Source organism: Marmota flaviventris, chromosome 5, assembly GCF_047511675.1.
Source record: "Marmota flaviventris isolate mMarFla1 chromosome 5, mMarFla1.hap1, whole genome shotgun sequence".
NCBI classification, from domain to species: Eukaryota; Metazoa; Chordata; class Mammalia; order Rodentia; family Sciuridae; genus Marmota; species Marmota flaviventris.
The window spans coordinates 124118611-124140506 of NC_092502.1; the positions used below are offsets into that span (position 1 = coordinate 124118611).

Below are 21896 nucleotides of genomic sequence, written 5' to 3' on the forward strand. Positions count from 1 at the left end.
GTGCAAAGCAGTAGGGATTCTATGATGAATAAAGCAATCATGGTCCCAGACCTCATACTGCAGAGATAGTAGACTAGAATGTCAAAGAGACCACAGCCATACTTCCTAAGCCCAGGGAGAACTGACCACACTCTTCTTTTTACCTATATTATTACCTGAATATGAGTTTGCAGTCGCACCTGTAACCCTTATTATACCTTCTTAGGTATATAAACACTTGTGCTAAAAACCATAGCACAAGTGCCTTAAAATAAAGAAAATGCAGTGTTTTTTTTTTTTTTTTTTTACTTTATCTACAACATAAAGCAGACTGCTTAGTACATAGTAGATACTCATTAAAAAGTTTGCCAAATGAAAGCCAGAAAAAATGACTTAGTCTGACTTTAGAAAGAACTACTTGTGAGGGTCATGAATTCTACTCCCTTCATCTTCTCATAATTTTGCAGTTCTGTGATTACCACTAAAATGAATGAATTATGGAAGAATCTGTCAGGTATTCAGAGTTGTCCTAACTAATCTGTCAAATAGTCATTGGGTCTATCTGGAAGCAGCAACCCTTTCATAGGGGAAGGGAAGTGTCAACTGATGCATTCTCTGTGTGATGTCTGGGAATAATATATTAAGTCATCAGTTAATATTTTAGCAGAGATTAGTTACATGGTTTTATAGCATCACCTTTTACCATGGACATTGGCCTGTCCAAAGACAATCTGGAGATAATAGAGTGGCCCTTTTAATGGTAGATTGAAAGGGGCAGTGCAATTTGTGTTTTTGGGCACGGGTAATCAACAGTCCCTTACTTCTCAAGTTAGATCTGGGCAAAACACTAATGAGAGCCACAGAAACACCTGTGTGGCTTGCCTGAGCCCCTGGTGGATCTCCTGCTCAGCTCCCCATGGCAATTCGCCAACCCTGCAACTCAAGCTGGTGTGATTACTCGGCTTTGTCATTGTTTCCCAGCAGCAGGGTGAGCTTGCTACCTCCTTAGGTTCTCTAGTTTCATCAGTACTCTGCATCATCTGTACAATCGTTTTTCTCAACTCAAAGTCTTGGGTGCAAAAGGTTTCCTTCTTCCTCCCGAGGTGGGGCTCACAGTGGTGCAGCTGCCTGCCAGCCTCACAGCCCAAGGCTCACAGGGATCTTCAGAGTCACTCACGTATTTGGTTTCTCTGTTCCCTCCAGTAATGGGAATCTTGCTACTAATTGATTATAAGCCCTGTTTTTTGGTTGTCGTTGTTGTTTGTGTTTTCATTCTCTTCCAGCAATTACTAATTAAAAAGCAGGTATGAAGACATGAATTAGTGTGAATATACTATGTATACAACCAGAGATATGAAAAATTGTGCTCTATATATGTATTAAGAATTGTAATGCATTCCGCTGTTATATATAAATTTAAAAAAAAAAGCATCAGCAACACAGTAGGGCACAACCGATTCCAGCAACTCCTCCACTCCAGTGTCAACACATCACTTCTCCTGATTACTTGCTAAATAGAGTGACAGCTGTTCTAGTCCTAGCTGGCCTGTGACTGAGGGGCTTTAGTACAGTCTACCCAGGATGGCTGGTCACCCCATACCCAGTGTCTAGAATGTGAAGGTACTGACACTCCAGAATAACAACAGCAGCAACAACAAAACAAAGGAGAAAATTCTAGAGAGAAAATTAATGAAAGCAAAACAGATTGACAAAAAGTGAGATAGGAGGAAAGGAAAATATTTATAGAAGAGGAAAATGCAAAAAGGAAAATTAAAATAAGAGAAGACAGAATCCTGAGCAAATGATACCTTAGAGATTTAGTTAAAAATATCTGATAATAGATCCTAGAGAGACTAAAAATATAAATAGACAGAAAAGAACTATACATGTTGTACTGATGAACACTGAGTGGGAAGGAAATGAAGAAAAAGACCTGTTCAAACATATCCTTCTACGCATAGTTGTTTTTTTGCTTTCTTTCTTTCAGAATGTCACTTCTGAAAGAAATAGCACATCTCTTTCCTGGTAATGTCTCTCTCTCTCTCTCTCCCACTATATATATATAGATAGATATGTAGATATATATACATAAATAAATAAATATTTATTTATTTATTTATTTATGTCTACATATATATATCTTCATATGTATCTTTATATACATATAAAGATAACACTGTAGAATGTTTGAATAAAAGAAGGAATAAGTCAGTTTAAACCAATTACTTGTATGGAAGTAGTTTTCCCTTTTCTCTCAGAGAGTGATGTTATCATTTTTGGAAAATTACCAAGTAAGCCTATATTTACTCTGACTCCTTGGAATAGCTGTAATTTTGTTAAGTCCTAGATTTAACTTGTGGTTAATGAAGTATATAAATAATATATACAGTTCCATTGAATTATTGCATAGTAGTTGTCCTATTTCCAGTGTTTTGTTTTCTCTCTTTATCTCTTTTTTCATAAGGAGGGCTAAATTTGATCATCTTTGTCTTATAAAAGATTGCTTTAGTGCCTTTTTTTTAGTTAGTGAAGCTGTGAAGTAAGTGGGCATTTTTTAAATTTGTTCTAATTAGTTCTACATGATAGTAGAATGCATTTTCAACTCATTGTACACAAATGGAGCACAACCTCTCATTTCTCTGGCTGTGCACGATGCAGAGTCACACAGTTTGTGCAATCATACATGTACACGGGGGAATGTCTGTCTCATTCCACCATCCTTCCCACCCCCACACCACTCCCCTCCCCTCACTCCCCTCTGCCCAACCCAAAGTCCCTCCATTCTTCCCACCCACACACATTATGGATCAGCATCCACATATCAGAAAAGTGAGAATTTTTGAAAGAAGAAAAACTAAAATGAGAGAAGGTACTACTTCATTGGTGGGAAAAGGTGAGCCTATTTGCAGAAGTAATGTAACCCTTGGGTGGCATTGGAAAGAACTGAGAATGGGAATCTACATCTCAGAGCACCCTTGGCCAAGCTGGGACTCAGGAAATGGACATATCATCCCTTAAACATCTGGGGTGGTCAGGCAGGGACCATGATAAAATACTGGAATGGACCAGCCAGTTCCTGAAGTATGAAGCATCAATGTTCTAGAACAACACTGGGTGTAATTATAGCAACTGGTATACAAATGAGAAACACAATCATTATCACTTACAAAAGATGTCTTAGTCCGTTTTCTGTTGCTATAATAGAATAGCTGACACTAGGAAATTTATAAAGGAAGAAGTTTATTTTGTCTCATCTTTCTGGAGCCTGGTAAGTCCAAGAGCATAGTGCTCATGAAGGCCTTGAGCTTCTGCTTCAACTTATGCTGAAAAGCAGAGGGCAGTGAGTACATACAGAAGAGGCAAAATATGAGGACCCATTTTCCTTATAAAAACCCAGTCTTGTAACTAATCCAGTCTTTTAAGAATAAATCCAATCACACAAGAAAGGCATCAATCTCTCTTAATGACTTCTTTTTAAAAAAATATTTTCTTAGTTGTAGATGTACACATAGTATTCTTATTTATTTTTATGTGGTGCTAAAGATCAAACCCAGTGCCTCACACATGCAAGGCAAGTACTTTACCACTGAGCTACAGCCCCAGCCCTCTCAATGACTTCTTAAAGGTCTCACCTTCCAACACACCACAATGGCAACCAAATTTCACCATGAGTTTTGGAGGTGTGAAACCATGTTTAAAACATAGCAAAAATCCATACGATGCAGGAACCTTATGATGAGTCCTTTTGATGTTGTTATGGTTTGGAACTTCATGTCCTACCAAAGCTTGTGTTTGGCAGTGCAGGAATGTACAGAGGTGAAATGATTATGAGAACTGTAGTCATCCTCATTTGGTGAATTGATAATTTGAATGGCAAAACAGACTTTCACTCAGTGAAAATTTAAGAATAACTTGACCTAAGATGAACCTCAAAAGGCCACATATGATATGCATCTACTTATGTAAAATGACCAGAATAAGTAAATTCATTGCGATAGAAAGTAGACTCAATGAACTTTGTAGACTCAACCTACTTTGCCGAGGGTGGGATGGGGAGGTGGAATTGAAGAGATATAGAGAGTGATAGACAATGGATACAGGGTTTCTTTTTGAGGTAAAGAAAATGTCCTAAAATTGTGGTGATACCCAACAACCCTGTAGATATACTAAAAAGCATATACTTTAAATGGGTAAATTACAATATGTAAATATCTCAATTCAATAAAACTCTTATTGAAAACAAATAAGAACCTGACCTGGAAGCCCACCGCCTTCCTGTCCTTCAGGAAGAAATCCTTAGAAATATGTAAGCATACGATCAGGCTACTAGAGAAGATTAGGACCCTAAAGAGAGAAATAGAAGAAGATCTTAGAAGATGGAAAAATATACCCTGTTCATGGATAGGCAGAACTAACATCATCAAAATGGCGATATTACCAAAAGTTCTCTATAGGTTTAATGCAATGCCAATCAAAATCCCAACGGCATTTCTTGTAGAAATAGAAAAAGCAATCATGAAATTCATATGGAAAAATAAAAGACCCAGAATAGCAAAAACAATGCTAAGCAGGAAGTGTGAATCAGGCGGTATAGCGATACCAGACTTCAAACTATATTACAGAGCAATAGTAACAAAAACAGCATGGTACTGGTACCAAAACAGGTGGGTGGACCAATGGTACAGAATAGAGGACACAGAAACCAATCCACAAAACTACAACTATCTTATATTTGATAAAGGGTCTAAAAGCATGCAATGGAGGAAGGATAGCATCTTCAACAAATGGTGCTGGGAAAACTGGAAATCCATATGCAACAAAATGAAACTGAATCCCTTTCTCTCGCCATGCACAAAAGTTAATTCAAAATGGATCAAGGAGCTTGATATCAAATCAGAGACGCGCCGTCTGATAGAAGAAAAAGTTGGCTACGATCTACAGTCGGTGGGGTCGGGCTCCAAATTCCTCAATAGGACACCCATAGCACAAAAGTTAATAACTAGAATCAACAAATGGGACTTACTCAAACTAAAAAGTTTTTTCTCAGCAAAAGATACAATAAGAGAGGTAAATAGAGAGCCTACATCCTGGGAACAAATCTTTACTCCTCACACTTCAGATAGAGCCCTAATATCCAGAGTATACAAAGAGCTCAAAAAATTAGACAATAAGAGAACAAACAACCCAATCAACAAATGGGCCAAGGACCTGAACAGACACTTCTCAGAGGAGGACATACAGTCAATCAACAAGTACATGAAAAAATGCTCAACATCTCTAGCAGTCAGAGAAATGCAAATCAAAACCACCCTAAGATACCATCTCACTCCAGTTAGATTGGCAGCCATTATGAAGTCAAACAACAACAAGTGCTGGCGAGGATGTGGGGAAAAGGGTACACTTGTACATTGCTGGTGGGACTGCAAATTGGTGCAGCCAATTTGGAAAGCAGTATGGAGATTTCTTGGAAAGCTGGGAATGGAGCCACCATTTGACCCAGCTATTCCCCTTCTCGGTCTATTCCCTAAAGACCTAAAAAGAGCATGCTACAGGGACACTGCTACATCGATGTTCATAGCAGCACAATTCACAATAGCTAGACTGTGGAACCAACCTAGATGCCCTTCAATGGATGAATGGATAAAAAAAATGTGGCATTTATACACAATGGAGTATTACTCTGCATTAAAAAATGACAAAATCATAGAATTTACAGGGAAATGGATGGCATTAGAGCAGATTATGCTAAGTGAAGCTAGCCAATCCCTAAAAAACAAATGTCAAATGTCTTCTTTGATATAAGGAGAGTAGCTAAGAACAGAGTAGGGTCGAAGAGCATGAGAAGAAGATTAACATTAAACAGGGATGAGAGGTGGGAGGGAAAGGGAGAGAGAAGGGAAAATGCATGGAAATGGAAGGAGACCCTCAGAGGTATACAAAAGTACATACAAGAGGAAGTGAGGGGAAGGGGAAAAATAATACAAGGGGGACAAACGAATGTCAGTAAAGGGGGCAGAGAGAGAAGAGGGGAGGGAGGGGAGGGGGGATAGTAGAGGATAGGAAAGACAGCAGAATACAACAGACACTAGTATGGCAATATGTAAATCAATGGATGTGTAACTGATGTGATTCTGCAATCTGTATATGGGGTAAAAATGGGAGCTCATAACCCACTTGAATCAAATTGTGAAATATGATATATCAAGAACTATGTAATATTTTGAACAGCCAACAATAAAAAATAAAAAAAATAAAAAAAAAAAAAGAGAAGATTAGGCTTCAGTGGGACCTTAGAAGTAAAGAATTCTAACCCAAATCCAGTAGTAAGAAACTGAACTGGTCTCTCACTATGCATTATGGATTGAATTATGTTCTTTTGTGGATGTGAACCTATGTGGAAATAGAATCTTTGCAGATGTGATCAACAAGGTTGTGTCCAATTAAGTTGGACACTAATCTACTCTGTGTCTTTGTAAAAAGAGAAGACACAGAGGGAGAAGACCACCGTGGGAATAAACAGGCAACGAGAGAGCAATGGCATCTACAAGTCAAGGAGTGCCAAGGACTGCGATAGGCAAGGACAGGCCCACCCTTGAAGCCTCAGGAGGAATCTGTGCTGCCAACTCTTCAATTCTGCAGGTCCAGCCCCTCCAGACCTGTGAGAGAATACATTTTGTTGTTTGAAGTCACCCTGTTTGTATCACTTTACAGCAGCCCTAGGAGACAAATAGGAGAAGGGACAGAAACAGAAAGTCCAGAAAAAAATGAATTTCCAATTCCAGTCTGTTGAACTGTATTGCAGTCACCAGGGCATGGTGCTGATAACCCATCAGATAAGCCACCTCGATTGAGCATCCATGGAAGAGAATCAACAGAAAATAGTCCCTCTCTTGCATGAACCCAAGGCTGCCTGACTAACGGTACCTCTTGAAGGACAGCAAGGTCAAATCAAATTCCACTAAGAGTTCCTAATTGCACCATAGTTGAGTTTAATCTATGACTTATAGGTCCTTATCGAATTTACTGAAACTTCTGTTTACCTTTCATCTCCTTTTGTTTACAAAAATTTATCCAGTTTCCTCACCAAATGCTTTGTTATAAAGGAGGACTTTAAGATAAAATGCGAATTTGTCTCAAGTCCTTCTCTTTCTGTTTTAATTTGAACCGATGTTCTTTTTGACATGCTGCAGCCAACATCTGGGATCTCTTTGCTCTCTGAAGCCAGTTATGTGTCACCTGGATACTGAGGAAAATTCTAATATATCTTGAGTTACCACCCACTCCACTCTTTATTAAGCTCTGTGGTTCTGTAATTCCTATAAAATGGACAATATTTGGGGAAAATAAAGCGACAAAGAGACTCAATCTAGGAGGTTTCTCATCCATCTTTGTGAAATAGCTTCCTTCCACAGAACAACAAAAATTGTATCTTAGCAATCATTTAATTTCCAGTAACTCTTTTATGTTTCTAGTCTGCCCTCTTTTAAAGCAAACTGTTTTTATTTTATAAGTTAATATATGTTCTTGGTTCTCTCTAAAACAGAAGGTAGGACTTTTTTAAAATTCTCACATGAATTCCTCATTATTGCTTGAATGATGGTTTTTATTGTTTCCTCCTACTTCTTTTATTGTTTCTCCTAATTCTTTGGTGCACTTTCTTCTTCTCCTTGATTCTAGGGTTTTCTGTTTAGGTTTATGAAGGCCTAGTTTCCATAGAAGCACAGGGCAGCACCCCTCCCCGCCCACCCCTGGCTTCTTCCCTGATGGGGTACACTGACTGCAGGGGTGAGGCGTGGCAAACATAGCCTTGGGTACAGGGGTTTCCCTCAAATGACAACTGACAAGGGTTATGTATCTGGGACCAAAACCCTCAGCAGGAGCCCTGGGCACTCCACTCAGGATGGGGAGTGAACAAGCCTCTGCTCCTGACCCGGGACCTCCCTTCACTGACTGTCCCCAGGATGTTGCTCTCCTTTCCACCACTCCTTTCCATTCACTGCAGCCTCCTCTTCACCCTACAGTTCCCTTTCTCAATGGGACAGTAGCATGTTTGAAAGGACATTTTTTTATCGCATTGGTTCAAGCCCTGTGGGATGTTAGCATCACTGGTCACCAGGTGCTAAGTGCTGGGAGGTGCCAGGAAAATCACAGTCCCTGAGTGAGATCTAGTCCCAAACTTTCCCTATCACAAATATCACAGAGGATGCTAGTCACATATAGACCCAAAGGCCTCCCACCCCAACCTGAACCAGAATCTCCACTGAAGAAACCTGAAAATCTTTATACAGTGTGTATTCCTTACCCAAACTGCTAGGGACCAGAAGTGTTTCAGATTTGGGGCAGTTCTTAGATCTTGTATATACATAATGAGACATGTTGGGAATGGGCCCCAAGTCCAAACATGAAAATCACTTACGTTTCCTATACACCCTGCACCCCTACTGTAATTTGGTACAGGATCTTCAATCTGCCTACCTTTTGACTACGACCCATCACATCAGGTCAGGTGTAGAATTTCCCTTACGTGGCATCATGTCAGCCCTCAAAAAGCTTCAGATATTAAAGCATTTTCCGATTTTGGATTTTCAGAATTGGGGTGCTCGTCCTGTATTTCATAAGAGCCCAAGATGATTGTTTCAACCAGACAAATTTGGAAAGCAATAACTAGGCCCTCTCTTCCTCTTCCCCAATTTGTCAATTGCTTATTGTTAGCCTAAAGTGTGCCATAGTCTGAGGTCACATGATAAGCCCCTCTTAGGCTCTGCAGTGCCAGTCAAAAAGCACAAAAGAGAAATTCATGTCACTCAATGGGATTGACAAGTAGGGGAGACGAACAAATTTGCGCAGTCTGTGATTTGGAACTAGAAAATGTTCTTAGATGGGAATATTATCTCCAAAACTTAACAGGTCTTACATGACTTTTTAGCCTTTGTACTAAAAAGAATATTTTATAATTCGTTACTTGTCATGAGAAAGCTTTTCATCTTGCCACAGGAGTACTTTTGAAGAAAAATATACTGCAAAATACTGAACACTATGTAGATATTTAAGACTTTGCTTTAAAAAAAAAACAACAGAATCAAAGAATTTTAGACCTTAAAAAAGAATAACAATACTGATCCACAAAGGAAGCATTTTCTTTTTAATTGTATTTTGGTCTTTGAATAAAGTACAGATGTGTCTTATTTATCCATGTAGGAAACAGCTATGAAAATATTCTCAAAGATATTTGAAATACACGAAATGATGGCTAATATTTATTGAACTCATACTATGTACAAGGCTAAGTCCTTGATATCTTATTGGGTGACCAACATCCTACTTTGCCTGGGATGTCCCAATTTTAGCACTAAAAGCCTTGTGTCCTGAAAAATCTCTCAGGCCCACACACACCAAGATTCTTGGTTACTCTCCCTGTTCCTCTCATTTAGCATTCAAAACAAATGTATGAATATTGTATACATACATTAAAATATTGACCTGTATCTCATAAATATGTAGTTATTACATTAATCAAAACACTTAAAATGTTTTGGATGAAATATTAGCTACCCTGATATGATCATTACACACTGTGTCCATGTATTAAATTATCACACTCCACCCCACAGATTTGAACAATGATAATGAAAAGATAGAGGAAAATTGTATGTGATAAGTATGACAGGTATATGTAATAGGTACTATGATTATTGCCATTCTACAGATGAGGAAACTGAGGCCCAGAGGGCTTAACCAAACTGATCACAATTTCCAGATTAGAAATTGTCAGTGTGGGAACTCGAAGCCCTGTTGTCTACATTTGTTTACTTCTGAGGTCTACATTCTCAATTATTCTGTTCTTTGCCATGAAGCTATGTCTTTGGAGGTTTACTATTTTTCCTTTATCCTAGGGATAAAGCTTATTTATAAACTTGACACCAAAATAATTTAGAATTTGATGGAAACTTTACAAATCAATTTCACACAAAAAAATTAATTATGTCTTATTCAATAACAACAAAAAATTAAAGCCACAATGAGTTTTCCAGGGCTTTGAAATATTACTTGAAGACAAGGAAGATATGGAGCTTGGAGAGATAAAACAAGAGCATAGACAAGTTCCACCCTGTTTAAGGGTAGAGCGTTTCAGGGGTCTGGTTTATGCCTACAGCTGCTTTGAAGATCACAGTGAACGGATGAAGCCCTTCACAGAACATAGAGGTGGTGGCTGCCCTCTCTACTGGAACCCACGGTGGAGGGGAGGAAAAGAGATATGTTTTTCTGACCTGCCATTTAGCCACAGAGCTTCTTTAAGTTTCTTCAGAAATAAACTCTGAGCTTAAGTTGAATCCTGAGCAACTTCTAGAGTTCAAATTAGAAAATCATTTGCAATGCACTGAAAACTAGCTAGATTTTCAGAGGGAAAATAAAAATTGTGCTTAGTGCATCTTATAGAATTACAGACTCTTGGGACTATTAGTCCTGAAAATTCCAAGTTACTTCGGAGTAACTTAATAGAGATGGGATATGTCCATCAAAAAAGCCATTTCCTTTCCAGTGAAATTGTGTCTTCCTCTATAGATACAACCAGAACTTTGACTCAAGGCACTATGATTATCATTTATTAAATGCTACTTCTATAGAATACCTTAAATTTGTATTTAGTTTCTTTCCTGATACAAAATAATTTGCTTTTTGTATTTATACAATGAAACATAAAGGGAAAGATCCTAATGTCCTAATCATATAATCACTTTTCACATTTTAAAAAGTATTCTTTGAGGGACTGGGAATGTGGCTCAAGTGGTAGCATGCTCGCCTAGCATGCGTGAGGCACTGGGTTCGATTCTTAGCACCACATAAAAATTTAAAAAATAAAGATATTGTGTCCACCTAAAACTAAAAAACAAATATTTTTAAAAATATTCTTTGATTCTTTCTTCTCTGAATATAGTAATTTATGGCATTCCATAATTATGGAGCACTACACTGCTATTAAAATCATGTCATAAACAAAAATTTATTGTATGTGTGTTAGTCAGCTTTCTGGTGCGATGACAAAATACTTGAGAAAAATCAACTTAAAGGAGGAAAAATTTATTTTGGCTCATGGGTTCAGAGATTTCACTTGACCCCATCTCTTTGGGATTTCCGCGAGGCAGAACATCATAGTAGGGAGAATGAGGTGGAATAGAACTGCTTACTTGCAGGTGGGCAGGAAGCCAAGGGAGGAGAGGAAGGAAGGGGCCCAGGACAAGATACAACCTTCCAGGGCATGCCCCAGTGATCTACTTAATCTAACTCGACTTTACCTCCTTTCTACCACCTCCACTCAATTATGAACTCATCAATGGAGTAATCCATTGATGAGATTCAGAGTCCTCATGATCTAATCATTTCCCCAAAGTCCCACTTCCAAACACTGCTGCACTGGGAAGCAAGCCTTCAACATACGAGCCTGTAGGGAATGTTCCAGATTGCAGCTACAATGTGGAAATAAGCCTACTGAAATTAAGTGTGGAATTTTGCACATTTTATAACTTGCTTTCCCTCCTTAATTTTAGTGAGAATTTTTCCACTCCAACATTTTTCTAGAAGATGGTTTTTATTGGCAGTATAGGGCTTTAGGCTTCACTTTAATGAATTTATAATATTTCTTCTATTTTGAATACTCTAAAGGAATGCCTCCAAATTTTGGTGTGATTTTTATTGTAATATTGTCATTATTTCACTATACTTAGTAACACTGAATATCATGTTTTTGAATTTCAAATACAGAGTAGACAAAAATTGAAAATAGTCCTTAATTTATAAAAATTTACATTTGCTTTGCTATATTCACTTTTTTTGTTGTTCTTTTTGTTGGTTTGTTGGCTTTCCCATGCCCAAAGCAGAATATATAGCTAGATAAATCACTCTAAGTTCCAGAGAAAAACAAAAGGCATATTTAGCTTTGAATTCAAAGAAAATGTGGTATATATACACAATGAAGTTTTATTCAGCCATAAAGAAAAATGAAATTATGTCATTTGCAGGAAAATGGATGGAATTTGAGAGCATAATGTTAAACAAAGTAAGTCTAGCTCAGAAGGCCAAGGGTCATATGTTTTCTCATATGTGGAATCTAGAGAGGAAAAAGGAAAAGCAAGGGTATGGGGATCTCATGAAAAGCAAAGGGAGATCAGTAGAATAGAGGAGAGGAAAGGGGCGAGGGGGTGGAAGTTGAGGAGCGAGGGAAGTGCTGGGATCTTGGACAAATTATCTTGTTACATTGTGTGCATGTACCAATATGTTTCAACAAATCTCACCAATATGGACTACTATAATGCACCAATTTAAAAAGTGGGAAAGAAGAAATATAAATAGGCCCTGGGTTTGATTCTCAATACCACATATAAATAAAATAAATGTTCATCAACAACTAAATAAAATATTTAAAAAAAAAAAAGAAATGACAAGGCACCCAGAGACTAGTAATAGTAGGAAGCCATTGCCCTAAAGCCTGAAGGAACAAGAGAAAGGAAATGGAACTTTGGGTGCAGTGTGCCTGGAACCTGGGGAGAGGACAGCCTTGTCAGGGCTGCAGGCAGCCCCTGCGGCCACTTGGGCCTGAAACAGTGAGAGCTGAAAAAAGAAACACCCAACCTCCCTTTCTCTCTACCCTCTGCTCTTCTTCTGGTGTCTTCAGTGGATACTTTCAATCTTCATGAAACCAGAGGGCAGTCCCCCCCCCCCCCCCCGGGGAAGGGGGGGTTACAGAACAGGGCGGAGGAGGGCACAGATCAGGGATGGGAGAATCGGGTATTACCAGAACACTGGATATTTATGGCTCTGTTTAGTTTTGTTTTTCATTTACATTTTTAATTCATTTGGAAGTTTTCTTTTTTTTGAAATGTGGTATGTAATAGACATTGGTTAGAGATGTAAACCCGGATAGTAAAATTTTCAAGAAAAGTGATCATCACACAGGACAGGATGGTGTTCACCTCTAAGGAGGCAAGGAAGGAGAACAGCTTCTAGGTGCAACAATGACCAATCTCTTGCACTGGGTTCCTTATTTCAGATGATCCTTTCACATAAAACATGTTCAATAATAATTATGCTTTTCTGGGGCTGGGGTTGTGGTAGAGCGCTACCGTAGTGGTAGCGCGCCCGCCAAGCACGTGCGAGGCACTGGGTTGGATCCTCAGCATCACATAAAAATAAAATAAAGGTATTGTGTCCAACTGCAACTAAAACAAAAAATAATAATAATGATATCATGCTTTTATGTATGCATGATATATTTCAAAAGGAAAAAGAGACAAGTAACTAAAAGCTAAGGAATTCATCCAGAATGTGCCACAAGTAGACCAGGGACTTTTTAGAGATTTCAGTCTATATCAGATAAGAGTTCTAAAAGAAGGGGGTTGAGGGCTATTGGAGAACACAGGAAGAAGTAATAGTCATGAAATATCCAGATGTTGAGAGAGAGAGAGAGATGCTTTCAGACTGCATATTAATCAACACAAGTCCAGGTCTACACCTAAATCATCAGTGTGAAACTATAGAACATCAAAGATAAACAGAAGCTCCAAAGACAACCAGAGAAAGAAGACTGATCACATACAAAGTAATAATTACGTTGTTGCTGATGAGAATTCTGTTGTAAGTTCCAAGACCATGGAATAATCGTCTTCACAGTGCTGAAGTGAAAGTACCAGTTACCTAGAATTTTATACCTTGCTAAATATTGTTCAGGAGTGAAGCACGGTAAAGACAGGATTTTCCATCTAGTAAACCTCACTAAAATAATAAGGTAACTTTATTAGAATATAAGAAACAAAATGAAGCGTTGAAAAATTTTCTTTTAAAAAACTGGGACTTTAATAGTTGGTATTTAAAACTAACCTTAGCAATAGTGACAAGAAGCAGGGTAAATGTTCAACAGATAATAAGAACACAAAAGTCCTAATTATATTCAAGGTAAAGATAGAAATACTGAATAATTTTCAATGCTTAAATTTTTATACTTTTGATATTTTTACTCAGAAACCATATATTAACCTATACATTTTCAGGCAATATTTAAATTTTAGCATTTTAAATATCATTGGAAAATACCAAGGAGGTAAACAGAGAATTTGAAAAAAAAAAAGTAAAGGAAAATATGATTTTAAAAAAACACAAAATAAGAAATAGATTCAAATATTTAATTCTAATAAGTAAATGGATTAAATTCATCTACTATAAAACAGATCATTGGATTATATATTTTAAAATCTAGCCATATGCTACTGATCTTAAGAGACAGTAAGTAAAACTACCACACTAAGTAAGAGAAAAAGAATCCCAGTCAGACATTGCAGTGCACAATATCATCCCAGCAACTCAGGAGGCTGAGGCAAGAGGATTACAAGTTTGAGGCCAGCCTCAGCAACTCAGTGAGACACCATCTTAAAATAAAAAATAAAAAAGAACTGGGGATGCAACTCACTGATAGAGTGCCTCTGGGTTCAATCCCCAGTACCAAGATTTCACATACATAATATTCTAAAAGTGGTATTTTCAAGCAAAATAGAATTAGAATTAGAGCTAAGGTGTTTAAAAGGGTTAAAGAGTAGCCTATACAACATAAAAAAAGAGAAATTTTAATTTTAAGCTTATAATTATATAAATCTATAATAACATAATTACATAAATTTATAAACATAACAACATAGCTTGGAAGTATACAAAAGAAAAAATATAAAACTCCCCATTTATATGAAGAGATTTTTAAAATGCCAATCTATATGTTTCTATTAGCCAATCAAGGAAAAAATTGGAAGAATTTCGAATATTTGAATGATAGACTACAATGAATAGTTTCATACAGACCATTTTGTCTTACTGTACTAAATGTTCTTTATGTTTTTCCTGGAGGTTAGAAGACATTAATAAAAAGGACTATATTTTTACACACACTTGTCTATTAAGCAACATAGTAAACATAACCATAGGTTTCATTTGTTCTTCAAATTTGAAATACTATCTGTTATTTTGTGGAGATAAGGGAAGGGGATATTTGACCTATTCAATTGCTAAAACAAATAGTTATTTTCAAAATGTAATATACGAACTTTAAATTGTACACCAAACCCATATTTTAATTCTACTTTCCAACTATTTGATAGTCTCTAAAGAGAACAATGATCATTAGTGAAGAGCAGATTCTTGCCAAGCTTAAGGAAAAATGGGATTTCTCTAACCTGAGGTTGTATGCTTTTTTTTTTTTTAGATGAGTTTTTGATATGCTAAAAACTATTAACAGCAATTTTCAGATAATCACATTATCAGGAACAAACACAAAACCTGATTCACCAATTCTGTTTTTTTTTTTTTTTTTTTTTTTTTTTTTTGGTGGGGGGGCTACTTGTTCAAGATGACTACTTGCTTCACAGAGTGACCATACATGATCCATTACAATGCCAACCCCCCTTCCTCATCACTGAGCATTGTAAGCAGTGACAACCATGCATGTAAGTAATCCATTTCAAGGACAAGGGACTATGCTTGCACCAAAAGCTCAGGAGAATCAGTTAAGGAAAAAAGTATTGTTTAAGGCCCTGATCTTGGCTATTTTCCTGCTTTATAGTCAGAGTCTCATGCCTTCCCCAAAGGATCAAGCCAAGACGTTATTTTGTAACTATTTGCTGAGCAGTATCCTATTGTGAAGCAGTCAGTTCTATGTTTAGTATGAAATTGAATAGGGTTAGTTAAAGCAATGATTCATTTCAAGTGGTATCTGGGGAACTCCAATTGAAGTTGCTCAGCTTTTTAATGCACTGTACTGTCTTCCCAGTGACACAGACATAGTCCAGACATAATTATATAAAACAGGCAAAGAGTGGAAACCCAGTCAGAAAAAACCTCCAAGGCAACTCTTTAAGAAGTAGCCATGTGCCTGTTAAATGCACTTAATTGCCAAATGCAGTAGTCACTGATGCCTAATAGTGACTTTTGACTAGATGGACATCTTTCAGGAATTGTTTTATGTAAAAATAAGCACTTTAGCCATGCTTTGTTCTGTGTGACCCACCGCTGTGAAGGCAGAGAGGAGGATGAGGAGAGCTAGCTGGAAGGGTTCTTGTTTTCTTTGTTTTCCGTACAAGATTCGCAGGGCTAGGCCTACCTGAAAGGGCAAGCAGGTGAGAAATAGGTTAAGGACAAGTTCAAGACCTCAGTACAGTCTGGACTAAGGGAGGCCAATGAGAACCGAACTCTTCAAATTTTTTCATTGACTTTTGTATTTCCAGAACAAGGGGCAGACACATAGAGACACACACACAAACAGACTTTGGTCTATAATTTACAGGAAATGAAAAATCCTGGAGAAGTTTAAGACTGTCTTTGCACCTAAGTTGATTAAAAATTAGATCAAAATATAAGGTGATATCGGGGACCATCAAATTTGAAGGCACCAGAGGGTATAGCAGCAACAGCTGCCACTAGACTGCCTTATTGACCTAGTATCACCTTCCTGCAGTTCTGCATGTGAGGTTGTCTTGGATACAAACCCTGCCTGCCTTCTCACCTGCCACCTAAGGTTTCACCTGCTTCCCAGAACATGCTGCTGCCACCTTTGCCAAGCTTCCTGGCTTGGCAGGACTCCAAGTCTGAGCCCTACACCTGCGCTCCCCACCCAGAGTCTGGCCATGCTGAGTCATCCTTCTGTTCTCGGCCTGGATGAAATGTCACAGGGGAGGCTCTGGTTTCCTGAGCAGCTGCAGAGGGGTTGGATGGAAACCACAGAAGCACAGGAGCATCTAGTCCCTGTGAGCCAAACCTTTACTAATGGGAAATGGGATACAGTAGGGAACCAGGTGAACAAATTCCCTCTTCTTAATTCCCCTGTGGATTGCTCCAAGATTTTTCAGCCTGAAGTGAAGTCACCTGGAGCAGTTCCATGTGCCGAGTCAATCACTAGCCTTGCCAAAACTCATTTAGCTTTTTGGGCTTCTCTTACTTTTCTTGCCTTATTTCCCCGATTTCCACACCTGGGCTTGCACTTCCCAGGTAAAATGTCAGCCTTCCAATCCTGTCTCAGGTCTCCTTTGGAGAAAAGATTTCTAAGGCCGAACTAGGACAACAGGATTGGTTTTATTGGGGTGCTGGATATTTTCCCCTACCCCCTGGTCCCAGAGTCACCCTCCACTTTCCCTCTGCCCTGGAAGGCTGCTGAACTGTATCAACCAGGCTCTTCGCCCTCTGGCCACCAATTAGGCTCAGCCAATGGGGGGGCCCTAGTAGGAGGCTGGAGGGAGAAAGTGTTTATTTTCTTGACTCCCTCCCCAGGAAAGGTCACCTTTGGCTAGTTGTATCCCTCAAATGAAAGTCATAGCTGGTCTTGATTTCTAAGGACTCCTTCCTCCTCTGATCCCTAGGGGACACAACTGCACACTGCCACCCTTAGCTTTGCAACTCTTCTATGCTCTGCTCATGCCTTTGTAATTAGTCTCTTTATAAATGAACCCTGTTGAGTTCTTTCCATTTGAGAGCGCCATCTGTTTCCTGGTTGGGACCAAGAGTGATAAAGAATGGTTAAATGATAATACCGTTTATCCATGTTGGAATAGTGAATAGCATTACAAATCAGTGTTTGGTAGTTAAAAAAATTAAAAAGTGATGCATTAGTTTTTAATTTTCTTCTTCTCCTTCTTCTTTTTCTTCTTCTTCTCCTTCTTCTTCTTCTTCTTCTTTTTAATCACTTAAGATGTCAAGCAATCAGGGTTCTGGCAGGAAACAAAATTCCATTCATGGAGGGACTTCAATGAAGGGGGAATGGACAGAGCAAGGGGAATCAACAGAGATGGTGCAGCACCAGTGACAATAAAGCAGAAAGCCACCCCTCCCACTGAAAGAAAGAAAGAGTGTTCCATCAATGCTGGGGCCCAGTAAGAACTGGAGCCCTGGGGCAGTCGGTTTGTGGAAGGACAAAGCCCTGCCAGAACCCCAGTCTGCAGCAGGTTGAGAATAGAGGAAGAAATGCCCCTATCCTGCCCACGAGTATCCCTCCAATCTCATCTCCAGTCAGTGCCTCTCAATGGCTAAAACAAGTCACAAACTTCAATTATGAGGCCCCTTGGTGTCAGTCTGGTTGGGCTGGGAGTGGGGCTGGGAAGGGGACAGAGATTGGGTTTGGGTTGGTGGGAGTAGGGAGAGAAACAGACAATAATCAGTACAATCAGGACATTAGACTTCATGTAAATACCAATTTTGCAAAAAAAGGATTAAGGAACGGTGAACTAGATAGTTTAAATAGCTATCTCATGGTCATAGAAGAATAAGTGGTTTTTATTTTCTATAATATTTGATACATTTTATAAATAAAAATGGCTCTGTGTGCCTTTAAAATTTGTCTTAGAAAAAGGAAATACTAATTGGAGATGTGTTTATTTTATTTTTTAAAGGAAATATATCCTATTGATTTCTCCTCATGGTAAGAATTTCACTCCCTGAAATTCCCCAGAAATTGGATCTTATCCAGGGGAAGATCAAGACAAAATGAAAGAATATTTCTGTTGTTTGTTTCTAAAAGCACTAGTTTGTGTCACACTATTCTGATGCCAGATAGTAATAATTTCATATGGGACACATGGTATCCCTGTCCTAATTGGTAGGTCTGGAGTCCTGTTGATTGCTGTTTACTTTCTTATGTGGCAAAGCTAATCTGTGCCATTCACTTTGTCTAAACAAAATTTCTTATCCTAGAGTTGGATGCACAAACCTCCGTGTATAGCATTAGGCTCCTATAAACCTATCACTTCAAACCCCTTTCAATTTAATTGAACAGTCAACAAACATCCCTCTTAGATTTTTGTTTCATTACTTTTGGTTCATTTTTCTTTTGCTTCGTGTCTTTCCCGTTCAACCTGAACTACAAAGGAAGCAATGTGGGAGAACAAGCACAGCCGCACTGTCTGCCATCTGCACTGACCCTGGTGTCATCCACACCCTGCGTTCCTCTTCTATTCTTAGCACCAGCCTCAGGCTCACTGTCAGCTCACATTCAGTGCCAATAAAAGAAAAGCAGCTACTTCCTCTGAAGACATATTCAGTATGTACAGAATGAGATAGCAAATCTTTGGAATATCACAGGCCAGCTGCTGAAGCCAATATTCCTAATGCAAATTCTTACTCTCTACCAAGGTCTCAGCCTTGAGCCAAAGCAGCAGTTAGGGAGAACATAAGCACCAATCAACAGAGGCACTGTGTAAACTCAGAGGCTTGGTGCAAGGTCAGGTGTCCTGGCTTCCACTAGTTGCCAGGCTATTTAAAGCTAAGGATTAGACAGAGATAACAGATGCATTACACTGTGCTGTCTTCTACAATCTAAAATTTTAAGTTGATTCTTAATAGCAAGATTTAAAATATATTGAATTCAGTAGCTGAACATATTTGCCTAAAGTTAATAAGAATACAATATGTGTTAATATCTATCTTATTAGTATTTTATAGGTATCCATACACGACTCAAAAAATAAAACTCCAGATAGGATCCAATTTGGCTTAGAAAAAAAATGAATAAGGTACATATTCGAACTTTTAAAAATAAGATATCTGAAAATTTTTAAGAATAATACTTTTATTTGGATTTTCCAACTGATATTTAAGGCAGTAACAACTATCATGAATCATAAATAAATTTCACACTCAATTTCCAAGTGCTGTATTTTAACTTTCACACTCCATATTTATAAAACTCCACTTTAATTAAAATTCACTGAAAAGAAAAGCTTATCAAGTGAAGGGAATCACAAATCTTTTTAGCAGTATAAAAATTTTCACAAAATGGAAAAGGATTCCTTAAGTGAGAACACTCTTTTGCCATGAATTATAAAAACATAGCCTGTCTAGCATTGTTGGAGTCATTAAGAAACAATCCTGAGACCTCTCTAGTATCAAAGTACAGTCTCCTAAAGGTTCAATGTTTTCCTTGTAAGAATAGTATCAGTTTGAATTGCACAAACATATTTAACAATTTCTCTTTCGGCATAAGAATAATAAAAACATCTTCAACATACCAGAAACTATGTATACATTTTTAATCTTCATAAAAGTCATAGCAAATTGTTTCAAACGTGGGTAGCACAAAAATTCCCATGGTACCATCCATAGAACATCTTCCTCATATCCTAGGAACAGGAACCGATAAGGTTTCACTTAGTCTCAAGCGGATCCTTTACTTCCACCACCAGAATTCCATCATGACAGAGGATGGCAGACAAATCTTTGGTTTCAATGCCATCTGGCAGTTTGTACTGTCGGGTGAAGCTTCGTGAGATGAAACCATGCTCATCCATTCTGGTTCCATGTTGAGCTTTAATCAGCAGCCAGCCCTCGAAGGTCTGAATGATGATATCTTCGGGGAGGAACTGGACCACGTCCAGCAGAATTTGAAAGCGGGATTTGCCTTCTTGGGGTGGCATCTCTGTGGTTGCTGAGTCCACTGGAAGAGATTGCGGCACAGCTCTGACTTTTCTCAGGTCAACGATGGTTGGCCCAGGCAGTGCATATAGAGCATGATCCAGTCTGCAGTCTTCCAAACCCCGAGCTTCAAACTCCTCCTGGTAACGCACTGGAGTTTCTATGAGGTGCCTCAAAATGATTTTTGCCATAGTGGAGGCAAAGCCAGCATGGAAGAGCTTCCCTTCAGAGAGTGGTGAACGCTTGCAGTTGCCTTCTGACTAGATTCCCAGACAGAGCAGCTACTGGGTTTATAGCTCTGCCCAGAGGGAAACCACTTCATTAGGCCTGAATCAGACCACGCACACTCACTCTTGTCTTTTCACACACGCTGACAATGAAGGGCTATTTATAGGGCATGTTTCCGAGTTGCATTTAGCCACACAGCAGCCTGCACAAGCTGCCCAGTCAAGGGCTGCTCTTACAGTTTCAGTTATCCTTGGCAAATGTGTCTGCCTTGCTTACTTTAAGAGAAAGTGGGACTCCAAAGGGGCATTTGAAAAAGATCTGGGTGAGTGCTTTCTCCTTGGGGACTTCAGTGATTGAAGGGGATAGGGTTTCTTAGAACAGTCCAGAGATGAGCAGTCATCTTATCAAATGAGCTAATACTGCATCTCCCTAGCCACCCAATCCAGAGCTGGGGAGAGAAGGCTGCAGCTATGATTAAGGAGAAATTCACACACACACACACACACACACACACACCTCAAGTATTCAAACTCTCAGTCCTCAGTACTACACATAATTTCTTTCATCATTTACTCTTTTGTGTTTAAGGGACATCTGTGTGCCATATCATCTGGGTTTTTTTTTTTTTTAAAATTTGATTCACCAAAAATGAGATCAGTTCACTAAGCTTTGTAAGTGTTAAATTTAAGAAGGGGCAGAGGGGCATAGAATGGGAAATCAGTGATGAGTATAAAGCCAAAAGGGAGAAAAAAAGTGTCATAGATTTGAACTTTTTTATATTAAAGTCCAGAAAACTAAGGATCAATCTAGTTGCTGCTCTGTTATAACTAAGTGGCCAAAATAAATTACATATAATTTCTGAACACTCTTTATGTTAACTTTTCTTAACATAAAAGGAGACAGCCCTTAATCCACTGCTGTAGAAGGATTTCCAAGTTAAGCAAAAAAGAAAAGTCCAGAGCAGCATATAATGTGCTATTATTTGTACTTGTTTTAAAAGTCAAAATTTGCCATGGTGCACAACTATAATCCAAAACTGAGGCAGGAGGCTCCCAAATTCAAAGTCGGCCTCAGCAATTTGGGGAGGCCCTCATCAAACAGTGGGAACTTATCTCAAAATAAAAATAAAAGGGCTGAATGTAGCTGAATGGTAGAACACCCCTGGGTTCAATCCCCAGTACAGGGTTGAGGGGATCTGTGTTTGCTTATATAAATAGAATCTCTCTGAGAGTCTACAGTCCCCTTCTTGTGCCCTCCTA

General features: G+C 38.6%; 1 protein-coding gene across 1 annotated transcript; it reads right to left on the reverse strand.

Annotated features, from left to right (window-relative positions):
- Positions 1 to 20053: 20053 nt before the first annotated feature.
- Positions 20054 to 20644, reverse strand: Hspb3 (heat shock protein family B (small) member 3). Its single transcript, XM_027938089.2, has one exon. The coding sequence runs from the start codon at positions 20598 to 20600 to the stop codon at positions 20142 to 20144; it is 459 nt and encodes a 152-aa protein (XP_027793890.2). The 5' UTR covers positions 20601 to 20644; the 3' UTR covers positions 20054 to 20141.
- Positions 20645 to 21896: the final 1252 nt, after the last annotated feature.